At 37.6% G+C, this 14,108-nt stretch overlaps 1 protein-coding gene across 1 annotated transcript in view; it reads right to left on the bottom strand.

The window, feature by feature from the left end:
• Positions 1 to 12,795: 12,795 nt before the first annotated feature.
• The window catches only part of PHF14 (PHD finger protein 14), a 140,538-nt gene continuing 139,225 nt past the window's right edge, over positions 12,796 to 14,108 (bottom strand). Inside the window, exon 19 of the mRNA XM_054161128.1 lies at positions 12,796 to 12,945. Coding sequence (XP_054017103.1) covers positions 12,871 to 12,945 — 75 coding nt within the window. The 3' untranslated portion in view covers positions 12,796 to 12,870. The remainder of the gene's footprint in view (positions 12,946 to 14,108) is intronic.

Raw genomic sequence — 14,108 nt, 5'->3', positions numbered from 1 at the left:
TCTGTGATTCTATGTGTGTCAATAATGTGGCTTTTCATGCTATTCCATTAAGAAACACCCCAGAAATAAGCAAACAAAAGGGCATCACTAGAATGTGTCAATTCTATTTAATCCCAGGTTTAGTTTGTGTATATGCGTACATATATCTGGCGTATTGTGTCCAGCAATGGTGCCCTCAACAAAAGAAGGACATGGAACTGATGGAGCAGGTCCAGAGGAGGGACACAAAAATGATCAGGGGGCTGGAGCACCTCTGCTATGAGCAAAGGCTGAGGGAGCTGAGGTTGTTCAGCCTGGAGAAGAGAACACTCCGGGGAGACCTAATACTGGCCTCCTGGTACCTAAAAGGGGCTACAAGAAGGCTGCAGAGGGACTGTTTACAAAGGCCTGCAGTGACAGGATGAGGGACAATGGTTTGAAATTAGTGAAAAATAGATTTAGATTAGATGCTAGGAAAAACTTCTTCACCATGAGGGTAGTGGAACACTGGAACAGGTTGCCTAGAGAGGTAGTTGAACCCCAGGGAGGTATTCAAGTTCAAGCTCAACAGGGCTCTGGGCAACCTATCTAGTGGAGGATGTCCCTGCTGACTGTAGGAGGTTGGAGTGGACAACCTTTGGAGTCATCCAACCTTCCTGTGGACCTTCCAACCCAAACTATTCTACGATTCTATGAATTTCTATTTACAGGGCAACAGGCATTATGACAGTGTGGACTATCATTTGCCAACTTTTAGTGGAAAATGTCCTTTAGAGAGCTTTACTGTAATGGAAAGCTCAAATACCAGAAATGTAGGTCTGATGAGATAAACAGTGACAGTATAGAAATCAAAATATTTTGTTGTAAGACAAAAAAAAAATAAAAAACCCAGTCTCTGCTGAATTTTCTCACATGGAAATGAAAATTCTTTTGTGCAGTGACTGACACAACTTAGAAATGACTAATGTTAAAAAAAATAGAGGCTTCAAGTAATTGTTCAGCTGAAAACTTTAAAGATAAAGCAGAATGAATTAAGGAACACACATTGTTTCCCCAGCACCCTAAGCAAGAAAGTTTCTACCTTTTATTTTATGTTTTTTTTCCTCTTGCACTCTGAATTAATATTCTAAATAAACTGGACATTTGCAATACCTGGCAAACAATTTGATGTCATTTCTCATTACAGCAGTCCTATTATTCTATAGCATGCCTATGAACAGACATAATAAAAATATGCAAATTTGCCAGGAAGTCAGTACATTTTGCCCTTAGTCATATGCAGCACTTTGCTTACTGTGTATAATTAGCATATAAAAATAAATTGGTGTCAGGGTTCTTATTCACTTGCTTTGCTATAAATATAAGTTAAATCAACAGGTTGAATTAGGTTTTAGACAGGAAAACAAATAAAAGCACTAATCTTTAAATGCAGAAGAGTCATTCTGCAGCCATTCATATCAGAAAAAGTGCGTTGCAGGTTCCATAAAGGACATCCAAATAATTTCCTTGAATTAGCGAAGTTAAGTTGATAAACAGCAAGAGTTTGGAAATTCTTTCTATGCCAAATAGAAATAATTGTAATTTGATTAGAGTTTTGTCATAGTACAACTTCAGTCTATGACACAAATGTAATTTGACCATGTTCTAAAATACTTTTTATAGGAATACTCACTTGGTAGGATGGCATGAAGCATGCTAATTGTTCTCATTATTAGAAGACTACATTATGATCTCTATAAAAGCAGAAGACTATGACTTTTCCTCAAGCTCCTATATCCCCAGGAAGAAAACTGTATTAATAAACAAAGGTTTTTCAGAGTGGAAATGAAAAATCCATCTCCTACTATATATTAAATCGCTCTGTAACACAGTTTAAAACAAAACAGTACTTCTGGTGGCATTCAGTCAAGTTAAAATCAAGCAGATGGCAACATGGGCACGTGCTTGTGTGTGCTTCTATGTGTGCAGGGCCATGTGTGCGCACATTATTGTAGATCAGAGGAAATGATTCATCTTAATTATTTGCAGACACTTCTCAGCGTTGCAAACCACTTCCAGTTTAGCAAGAATGAAAGCAAGGTTCATTTTTTCTTCAGAAGAGTCCAGCTCAGAGAATACATAGAATAAACCAGGTTGGAAGAGACCTTCAAGATCATCGCGTCCAACCCATCAACCAATCCAACACCACCCAAACAACTAACCCACGGCACCAAGCACCCCATCAAGTCTCCTCCTGAAAACCTCCAGTGATGGCGACTCCACCACCTCCCCAGGCAGCCCATTCCAATGGGCAATCACTCTTTCTGTATAGAACTTTTTCCTAACATCTAGCCTGAACCTCCCCTAGAGCAGCCTGAGACTGTGTCCTCTTGTTCTTGTACTGGTCGCCTGGGAGAAGAGACCAACATCCGTCTGTCTACAAGCTCCCTTCAGAAAGCTTTGCAGATTTGGGTTCAGAAGCATGAGCAGGACAGTGTCACTAACACTGTATTGACCTAAAGAAAAGGTGAATAAATAATTCATAACTATACAAGGCTTCTTGACTAGATCTATAGTCATAGTTTATTTCCTCAAATATGTAAAATGTTTAGGGAAAGAATGCAGCCTCTGCTGAAGCAGTCAATACTCTAAACAATGTTACTTAAGAACACTAAGCTAACGGCAGCTGAAAAGTGTTGCCCACAAATGTCAGCTCAGTGTTCTTCTGAGTGCTGAGGAAATCAGTATGTCAGTTCAAAGGAACTAGTGCCTTCTGCCAGGATCCAGGAGAGGAGGCAGAGACAGCAGAGGAGACTTCAGTGGTGCCCTACAACAGGCCCTGGCTTAAGGTGACTGTAGTACAAACATTATGCTACTGACACACTAGCAGGACCTCCATGTGGTCTCAGACACTGTTAATGTGCCAGGGTCAGTTACACTTGTTAAGGTAGGGAATGTCACCCATGGAGATGATATTTACATAATAGAAGAGCTGAATGGCAGAGAGAGAAGGGCAGGTGCTTGGTTTTAATGATTGTGTTGACCTGTGTATTGTGATAAAGCAGCAATCTGTTACATGAAGACTACAAGAAGATACACAAGCCCAAGCCACAGCTCCTCAGAACCCTTCTACCATGGTGATGTACTTACAATGTCATAGCAAATCAGCTGCTTTTTTTTTTGTTTTGTTTTGTTTTGTTTTTTTCACATGAGTATAGAATAATTTCATAAGGCAAAACAACACAGCTTGTATGATCATATGTGATATGAATGACTCTGCTGCTTGCCATGCTAGCATAGTTTAACTCCAAAGAGTTCTTGCCAGCTTTGATTGTTTCCTTCTTTTTCATCACACCAGCTTTCTTGACATCAGAGTGTCTGTTGTGCTTTACTTCACCCACAAATCTCTTTTCTCCCAAATTCACTGATTCCATTACCTGTGCCCACATAACTTACCTTGCTTTGGCAGAAGAGAAAGAACGTATGGCCTCCTCCTCATGAAGTAATCAATACTGCTTCAAAGATAAGACAGCCAGCAAAGGCTTGTAAATAAGTGCCACTTCTGTCTTCAACAGCCCTCCATAGGTGACATTTGCAATGCCTTTAATCTCAATTGACCTGACCCAAGGGAAAGATGACAAAAGCCCCTGATGATTCAGAGCTCCTGAGGTTACTGTTTCACCCAAGAATCACCACCTTGTGTCACATTGCTTTTCTTTTAAAAATACTCAACCCTGGGGCTTTACAAAGATGTTATGTCCACCATGGATGAACTCTCTAATGAATGATCATCAAATGATGAACACATCTTTGTTTAAGGATGTACTCTAAAGAAGTATGTACTCTAAAGCAGTAACACTGTGGATTATACTCTGGGGTGATTGTATTTCTAACAGAGCATTTGGCTAATGTAGATGTAATGAAACACCGACAGCAGCTTCTACAGAACCACAAAACAGAGACAGCTACTAGAACAGCTCTGTAACCACCATTTTCTATGGGGACATTCTGTCAGCAGGGTGAGGCAGGCAGACCCTTACAGAGCAAAAGTTTACATCCATCCTTTTGAAGAAAGAGTGAGCAAGAGAAATGCTACAGTGAATGATAACCTAACAGATTAAAACACTGATTTAAAACATTATTTTCTACCTATAATTCTTTCCCCCCTCCCCCGTTTATTTAAAAGATGTTTCATCTATGGTTAGACATAAAGAGATGCAAAAATATTTATCTGTATGGAAGTAAACCAACAAAAGAATACAAGAAAAATATAACTTTATCTGTGTTCCCTCATAAACTGGTCATAAAGTGAAAAATATTAATTCCTTCCAAGGAATATCTAGGAGACTGCCACCATTTTTCAAAAATACCATGTGTGTACTGTCTTGCAAGTTTAAACTTGTGTGGCTTGTGATAAATTCCAGAGGTCAGTCACCTTCTAAAGATATCAAACTGCTGGTCAGTAGAGCAGGACTTGTGCACAAAGGAATGAAGAAAAGTTCCTGAAGCTTCTTTGCCATTGTCAGAACTTAGTGACATTTAATTGTGTCAGCTTCAGCTTCACAAGCATCACTTAGGTTTGAATATGTTTGAGTAGTTTAAAATTTAAGGAGAGGAAATAAGAAAAACAAACAAGCAAACAATTGAAAACCATTCCCAAGGCCAGACCGCAGTTCTGTTTCCATTGCCATGTATTTCTGAAGAGACAGACAGTAAAACAATAGGCCAAAATTGCTGATGCACTCTGAAAGGGAGTACAAAAATCTGCAATTTGAACAGTTGCACTATGAGTCTTACTTCAGAAGGCAGCGTCAGTGTGAGACTCAGGAGTTTACTTGGACCATTGATCGCTAAGGCCTGCAAGAGCTCAGCCTGCCACCTTCCTACAGGCTGAAAGGGAATGGCTGCTCTAGCGTGCTCCTTCCTGTCCTCCCTCACTGACCTCAGCATCCCCATGGTTGTCTCTCATTTTCCTCTTCTCTCCCAAAACAAAGGGATGTGCCCTCTTAAATAGGTGAGGTCAGAGGTGAGTCCAGCTTTGAAGCTGGTAGGAGCTTCTTGAAGCTTCTTTCAGGAGTCATGGCAGTAGCCCCATTCCCTGATAAAAAAACACCAAACACAAACTCAGCACAACAGAATAAAGAATGGGGAGGGAAAAGGTTGGACTTTTTTGTTTTAAGAATCTTAGTCATAAAATTTTTAAATCACATATCAAACATAGTAAATGATAAGCCCTGGCATTAAGAATTTAATATGCCACTTGATCTTATTCTAACAGTTAAAACATTAAAAATTATATTCAAAAATTAAAAGATATATGTCTTAGCTTGGCCATTTCTCTAAGGTCACTGTTGTCACTGTTCCATCAAAATCCTCAAAAGCACTTCCACCAAACTACCAGCAGAACAAACCCATAGGCTAGAGCAAAACCTTCACTAGGAGCAAAACCTTCTCTTGCTGAAACTCAGAATGGAATGAAGACTGCTTGATTCTCCTTCATTTCTACAGTTCCTAAATATTAGTGATGAGGTATTACTATAATTCATATAAAATCCAAACAATAGTGGCAAATAGTTATAATAATAAGGGCTCATTGTGAATGAAGCAGTAGAGGGAACAGGTCATGAACTTGCATGCAAGTCTATAATTAGGCACTTTATTTAATTGTAATAAATGTTTAGGTTTAAAATAATCTAAACCTTCTACCTCAGACTAACTGCTCAAACAAGAATATAAAATTATTAACTATGCTGGGAAAATGACATAGCAATTAATCATTTCAACAAACTAGTTATTTTCATTGGTATAGAGGTTACATCTTCAGTCTTATCTCAGACCCTAAGATGGCTTTTGCCCTACTGTAAAATTCCCTCTGAAGATTATCAAGCCTTGGACAATACAAAGGTGGGAGATTAATTCAACCTTGGTGTACTTTCAGAAAACATTTGGAACTGCCATTTTTCTGGTAAGAGAACCTAAATCAAGTGGGCCTTCATGACTTCAGTGGTGACAGCACGCCCAGACAAGAGGAAATCTTTCAAAAAGGACACCCCCAGGTTACAGGGCAGAAGCAGGGTGCTTGGTTATACATTTGTATTTAAATTGATAACAGAGAGAAACAAATAGGCCAAGAACAAGAGCTTTGTGTATTTTTCCTTCTTTAGAGAGATACTTTTACTTGAGATTCCAAGCAGTTTAGGGGACTAATACATAGAATAGAATACATAGAATAAACCAGGTTGGAAGAGACCTTCAAGATCATCGCGTCCATGGGAAGATTTAGATAAGCATGCTACTTTGCAATTAAAGAATGAACACTGAATTTCTTTTCAGACATAAAGCATCTCCTAATACTCCAGCTGATTCAATATTTGAAGGTGGGGTTGATATCTGAAGATCTAGATGAAAAAAAAATATATATCAAATGATTATTCAAATACTTAAGAAAAAAGTTTATTTCATGACACATCTTTCATAGCAAGATACTAAAAGATTCAGCGTTGAGTAATAAAAGATTCAAATACTGGTAACTGAAACAATACTAACTAATTGTATTTCAGCAATTTAAACAAAAACATCCCAAAGCCTTTCTTGTGGGTAACACAGTTTAGGTTCTAACTTTTATATATCACATCTCTTCAGCAACTAATTAGTGTTACTTATACCACAAGGGTTTTAAGCACTTGCTGAACACTGTCTCATAGAGCCTTTAAAACCTTCACAACTCATATGATAATTAAAGATTGATGTTTTCTCTATATTTTTTGTTGATTTGTTTCCAGGTCACTGGAATTGGCTGGTTTTGTCTCAATTTATTTCACAGCCCCAACTTGTAGACTAGCCAGAACTGGTTATTATCTCCCATCTATAGAAATGAAAGCTCTGACATCCACCTGGGAAAAACTTTTCAAACCCCAGTAATGAGTAATGTGTCTACGAGCCACAAGTTACTAGATTTGTTATATTGGTACTTCCCCAAATGTTTTCTCTCCATTTCAAGAATGAGGCTGCTTCTCCCAAACTCTATCACCTGTTCAGCTACATAGCTGAGTAAAAACTGATTTCTCTTGGTATCTCTCAGTGCAAATTTCATTTGGTACAAATGGTAACATTCACTATAAAACCTGGTGGCAAATTTATGCGGTAAAAGGAGAGATTTTATTCTCCCAACAGAAACTAGAAGTATGTAGCAGAGTAGTGACATTAATTGCTTTCAGCAGTAATTCTTTCTTTGTGTGACTTCTAATTGCTGATGCCTTGCAAGAGCACTGCAGGCTGCCTGGCTTTACCTGAAAGATATTGGCAGTGATCAAGCTATGGGCTTGTTCTGATAGACTCTTCTTCTACCACAAGATGGCAAACACAATATATAAACCTTCAATAATACACTAAAATTTACAGTTACTAGATCTATATGTATATGATGTTCATTACTGTCCTTACTGCATGAACCAGAAAAGAAACAAAAAAGTCTCACTGTACCATTATCTGCGACTGCATTCATTGTGTGTTATTATTTCATCATTGCAGCTATTTCAAAACAACATGACTTGGCAAGACAAGAAACAAAACCAAAACAACAACAACAACAAAACATGAAAAAAAAAATGGATCAGGCATAAAATGACTGTATTTTTGGTTAAAGTGCAGAACAATAGCACAATATAGGTATGGTAGAGCTTTTTGGTTTTTTTTTAATTCAGCTGTTTAATATGCTGTAGGTATAAATGAAACACTTAAACCAAGCATCAAAACCGAACCTTTCAGATGTTAATGTGATGATAGCTGTGTTATTATGAGCCTAATGATATCTAGTGCACACAAGAATACATAGGTGTCATGCTGAGAAACCAATGATCTGGCTCTCATTCTGACTGCAGGCAAAGAATATCTCATCAAGGCTATAAATTTCATGAGTCTGTTCCCAAATTTAAAACCCTTAAGGAAATGGTTTTCATGGTTCAACAGTTTTAAAGGGTTGCTCTTACTTGGCTTTGTAACAAGGAAATTAATAGTTCTTCCAAAACAAATCAGAATTATGCCATAGCTGCATGCATTTTCATGCTGTTGCCTTCAGCATTTTACTTCCCTTGCCAGATAACATCACTGCAGAATCCACATTGAATTCACCGTGGGGAAACATTTATTACCTGCTATGACTTCGCACTATAGCCTTAGATAGGTGATAGAAATCGTTTACTCATTTCTATGTAAAAATTGTTTTCTTTAGGTCATGTGAAATAGAGTCAGTTTCTAATCAACCTTCACTTTTCACAGAGTAAAACCTATCCAGCCTAATGTCAGGGAGAGTTAGTTTCTCTAGCGTGATGCAGAGCAGCCAACCAAGAGGTAGACAGCTTATGGGACTGCAATAACGAAGAAGCACTGAAGTGATCTACTTCTGTCAGGATGGTTTCTTCCCTGTAAAAATTCTGACCATGCAAATATGGAAGTGTCTGAGAGAAACAATCACGTTTAAAGAATTTTCTTAGTTTAAAGGCATAAAAATGCTTTCTAATGAGCAGAAAATGAATTTTGTTTTAGGATTAGCTGTTGTATGTCACATTTCATGCATATATGCACTATGACTAGTGCTACTTGGGAGAAAAAAAAAGCAAAAGCATAACTGAGCACCAAATGTCCAGCATAGCAATACATTTGAATATATCAATAACAAAATACTCTGAATTCTCATTTTAACCAGCAAGAAGTTACACATATGCTGGGATTAAAATACTGAGATATAGCCTGTGTATACAGAATACTTATGAATGCACAGAATTTTACATCCAACTATTTCAATGCCTGTAGAGCTATAAACAGGAGATAACAGCATTTGTGTTTTGTCTTGTGCCAATCATTTGGAGCCTTGTCTTTAATATGAGAATTTAGTGTTCAGAGTAAGGATCCTTGTGTGACAAAAAACCCCAAACAATCAGGTAATGTACTAAGGGAATTAATCTAATAGCAAACTATTGTACATATATCTATGCTGTATCTATGATATAACATAAACCATATTCTCATAAATCATAAATGTTCCTCTGTGGGTGAATGACAAGAATTTCCACATCTCAGATTGCTGACACCCATCGTGAGGCAGCTTAACATTCAGACGTCATTTTCGAAGAACAAAAATCATAGTAATAGACAAATTTGCTCTTCTCTGTGGATGAAGCCTGCAATAGGTGGAGTCCACAAAATTCACAAAATTCTCTTCCACTGGAGAGAAAGAGCAAACATGGAGGACTGAATATAAACCAACAGTAATCCATCATAAACTGCACAAAAAGCAGAAAATTTGCTTTTATATAAGGAAAAAGACGGTTTCTCCTCAAGCATGGAAAACACAATTATCTTTTAAGCCACCCCAAAATAGCTATCACTGATGCATACCAGAAAACTGCAATTCCCAACCAGAATGGGAAACAAACAGTTCTCCATCTAGCCTTTCAGAGCAGCAAGTGAATCCTAGTATCAAATAACTGCATAAAAGGAGAGAGAATAAAATGAAAAGGATATTGGCTGCTCAGGCACATGTACAGAGGGGTGTCTGCATATGACTACCTACAAGGAATATACTGCCCCATTAAAATGTCTGTAATCAGCCAAATTAAAGCTGTCAAAACTTTTTCTCATCCCACCTCTAAATTAGTGTTTGAGCATCTTTAGATAGGATTTGAGCTTCACCCTACAGGAAGGCTACTCTCAGCATACAAACTGGCTTGTGTTTGGCTGCAGCATGGACATATGTCTGATAAAAGCCACAATGTTCTGCGTTAGGCTTTCAACTTAGTTCTGATGAAGAGAAACAGAAGTATCATGTCATAGTCATGTGGGAGCATGTAGCAGTCACTCTGGAACATGATTTAATGCTCATGGTGGTGTTAGGTTGATAGTTGGCCTCACTCTTAGAGGTCTTTTCTAACCAAAACAATTCTATGACTATTGCAGCTATGAATTTTGCCCTGTGTGTCCAATAATAAAAACAAATACCCCAACAAAAAAATACCCCAACAAAACCCAACCACCTGATACTGGCAGTCTGAAAACTAAAAAATACACAAAACCCCCAATCTAATGCAGCCATAAGTTTTAATTATATCAGAATCAAGATTAAGGAAATGAAATCACCCACTTAAGTTTAAACCCCCCCCCCCCCCCCCCAACAGTAAAAAACACTCACAAAGACGTAAGAACAAAATAAAGTTTCCTCCATTTTTCTGGAAGGGATGAAGATTAGGAGTGCAATTTTGTTTCTGTAGCTTTTATCTCACTTCATCCCAAACCCAGCTGATTATGCTAACAGTGCTGGTCATTATAATTTTGCAGTAAAAGTTTCTGAATTTGGGTATCTGAATTTTGAATTAATTAACTTAAAGGGACAGGTTTTTATTGATCAACCCTGAGTATAGATTACTGGTGATACAGGTTGGATTTCTGAAAAAGGAATTGCCTAAAACTATGATTTATGTAATTATGTTTTCATGTTAAATTTTTAAGAATTTAAGAAAGATGCAGAAAAAATCCTTTTCAGCTCATCAGCATTATGCATCAAATGCATCTCTTAGTGTCTCAACCATTTTTCTCACTCAAGTGTTCAAGAGTCAAGTAATACATTTCCATACAAAACCTGAACATCAAATAACACCTTTCTCATCTTATGCACTTGCACAGTCCCAGGCTGTCACAGAGCTTAGACTCACAGCAAAAGGACAAACCTGCTGCCACAGATAGAATAGAAATAGATTATTTTGCATAAATTAGATCCTATCTGCTCACTTTGGATAGGGTCATTTGTGCAGATAAATCTAAACACCAAGTGCACAGGGGATGAGAGCGGGCAGGGAGGCCAAGACGTAGCCATAATCTATCCCTGTTAATAGAATCATAAAGGTTGGAAAAGATCTCTATGATCATTGAGTCCAATTGCCAATCCAACACCACCATACCCACTAATAAACCATATCCCAAAGTGCCATGTAAACAGGTTTTTTGAACCCCTCCAGGGATGGTGACTCTACCACCTACTTTGGCAGCCTGTTCCAAGGCCTGAACCACTCTTTCAGTACAGAAATTTTTCCTAATATGTAACCTAAACCTCCACTGGTACAATTTGAGGCTGTTTCCTCTCATCCTATGACTAATCACTAAGGAGAAGAGACCAATCTTCACCTCACCACACCCTCCTTCCAGGGAACTGTAGAGTGAGGCAGTCTCCCCTCAGCCTCCTTTTCTCCATACTAAACAATCCTAGTTTCCTCAGTCACTGCTCATAACCCTACCTTTGTCTAAGTCCTGCGAGAAACATCATTCTCTCATTTTCCTGTAAGTTGCTTGTTCTGTTCAAAATTTGGAGGCCTTTCAGCCTTTAATAATGGCAACCCTGCCCCTTCTGATCTGAGAACTGACCCAGGCATTCTGGGCTAGCTGGGAAAAAAAAAAAAAAAGAAGGAGAAACCTTCACTTCATTCTCATCTCCACAGTGATCCTACAAATCACTATGCACTGATAGGTTCATAAAGAGCTGCATGGTAAATCTGAGCCTCTGCATTTCCTAAATCTGTCTCTTTCACTGCAGTGAAGTCAAAATCATATTCCCCCTCCTTTCTGAGATGGCTATAGTGGTTGAGCTGCACCAAATGGACCAATGCTGAATTTATTTTATATGCTAATTTACATGATAGCTGCATTCGTTAAAATGAGATCTAGTGTTATTAAACTCCTGTAGAGTAATTGTGATTGAAATTTGTCCACGAGCTGCACACATTTGAACCCCATGAACCAGAAAAGAATTTATAAAAGATACTGCTTGAGCACAGGCATGTTGTTTTTAAAATATCTGAAACTATAAATTATACAGACAGGGAAAAAAATCGAGGACAAATACTATTTACAATCTGATTTAACACATCAATACAGAAAAACAGTAAAAATAAAGAAGAGTGGAAAAAGAGGTAAACTTTTCCAGATGAAGACAATTCATTTCACTCAAGGGACTTTCTGTGTGTTGCTCTAATCCTAAAACAGGATCAGTAAGATTTTTGGTATCTTCATTGCAGTCTGTGAAACTATCCAGCTATAAATCTCCAGGCCAGAAAAGCAGGGGCAGAACTGGAAATTGAAATGATGAGCATAGGAATTGAAGTTTTTTCTTTAGATTTTCACTACTCACTTAAAGGTCTAATGAGACAGCAAGAAATTATTTGATTCCATGAGAATGGAAAGATTGGTATAAAGGAATCATACCCTGGCAGGCTGTCCTAATCAAGACAAAAGCTTGACATTCATTAACTGAGAATGATCACCTGAAAGTGGAAAAGCTTACACAGAAGAAAATTACAATGTAACATGAAACAAATTATAAATCACATGAGAAACAAACATGTCCAACTAATTACTTGTGAAAACCTACTGCACATACTGAAAAATCCTAGCCTGCACCCAGTCCTCAGTAGCATTCTGATCAGAAAAAAAAAAATCTGAGAACTCATTTAGTGGAACATAATTACCTAACTTTTAAAAATCAAAGCTCATGCTCAGAAATACCAAAATATGTCTGAGTTATAACTATCCTTTAAGGATAACATTCCTTTGTAGAGGGGAAAAAAAATTAGAAGACTGACCTGTTTGCTTAGTAAATGCTATCAGGGATGAATAACCCATCAGCTTTCTAAACCGTGTTCAAAAAGCTTTTTGGAAGTTACTGGTATGGTGCTCAGTTCTGATAATTCAGCTTTTAACGCAATCAAGAATATCACCAGGAGCTACTTAATTAATTCCCCAGTGCAGCCTGATTTTCATTTTCAATGACTTTATTGAGAACTTTTCTTTTTTTTCGTTAATTTTACAATGAGAAACTATAATCACTGTTACAGAACTTGCAAATACTTCAAACAAGGCAGCGATTGCCTATTTTTTTGATTTTTTCTGTTCCAAATTCAGCTCCTGAGATGGATTTTCTGCCTCAGCTCCATTTTCATCTTCCTGTAAAAGAAAATGAAAACCTGAATGTTAATCAACTTACTGAAGAAATACACTTTTTGTACTTATGCATATGCATAGAATTCTGTACAGACTTTCACCACCTTTTTGCCTAATAAACACAGAAATAAGCAAAAAAAGGCCATTTATGCAAGCATTTGGTTTTGCTCAAGAATTGAAATAAAGATTCTAAGAAATTTAAACATGACTAATCACCTACATTTACAGAAGAAGAATAATTGAATGAGTAAGTATTTCACTGACCAGTTTACTGGATGGTTACCTGAAGAAATTACCACACCATACATGGATGGCAAGATATTCAGAAGCCTGCAGCAGTGTTGCACACCTTTCCTTTGTTCTTGACCAGAGGTTTCCACTAAATTACTTTCAGATGCAAGAACTTTCATCACTGTTCTAAAAATTACTTTTGAAAAGCATCTGCCATTGAAAAATGTTTCATTTTTTTGAGACCAGATACGTTTACTTCACCATTTGATAAAAGACAATAAATTTAACTTCAGAGACACTTTATGTGCTGCAGCATCGTATTTTTGTCCCATCTAGCATATTTTCTTGACAGGTCTGCCAATTTTCCAATTACTTGTACCACCATATGTTATCTGAAGTTCAGTCAGGTCTAAAATAGGAAACATGAGCATGTCAGGCAGCAGCATGCTTACAATATTCTACAGCTTCAACTCCAAGAGTAGGGCTCATAATTCTCTACAGGTTCCTCTGGATTTCACTGAAAAAATGAGGTGACATCATAATGTCCGTTTCCATAGGAATGGATACTATTTTGTATCCAATACAAAATCATGACTCCCAAAGTATAAATCATGGAAGACTGAGAAAAAGTTGCCTTTATAAGGCAACTTGCAACCCATTGCATTACGAACAATTCTCACCACGCATTTAAAGAACAGTCAGTTTTCCTGCCTGTTTTAATCCAATATACAGAGAAATGTCCTCAAAAACACAAAAGAGAACAAAGGAACAGAAGTTCAGGAATGAAGAAGCGTCCTAGATGCTGTAACACTACTCATGACAAGTCAACAACTGAGAGAAAGGAAATGCCAGAGAGTTAATTGGGACCCAGGAATCCAAGGTTCACTTTCACTGCTTTAAAAGAGCACCTTCATTCTTACCAGAATCACAGAACA

This window comes from Dryobates pubescens, chromosome 4 (genome assembly GCF_014839835.1).
Source record: "Dryobates pubescens isolate bDryPub1 chromosome 4, bDryPub1.pri, whole genome shotgun sequence".
NCBI lineage: Eukaryota > Metazoa > Chordata > Aves > Piciformes > Picidae > Dryobates > Dryobates pubescens.
This window is presented reverse-complemented; position numbering and strand designations above follow the sequence as displayed.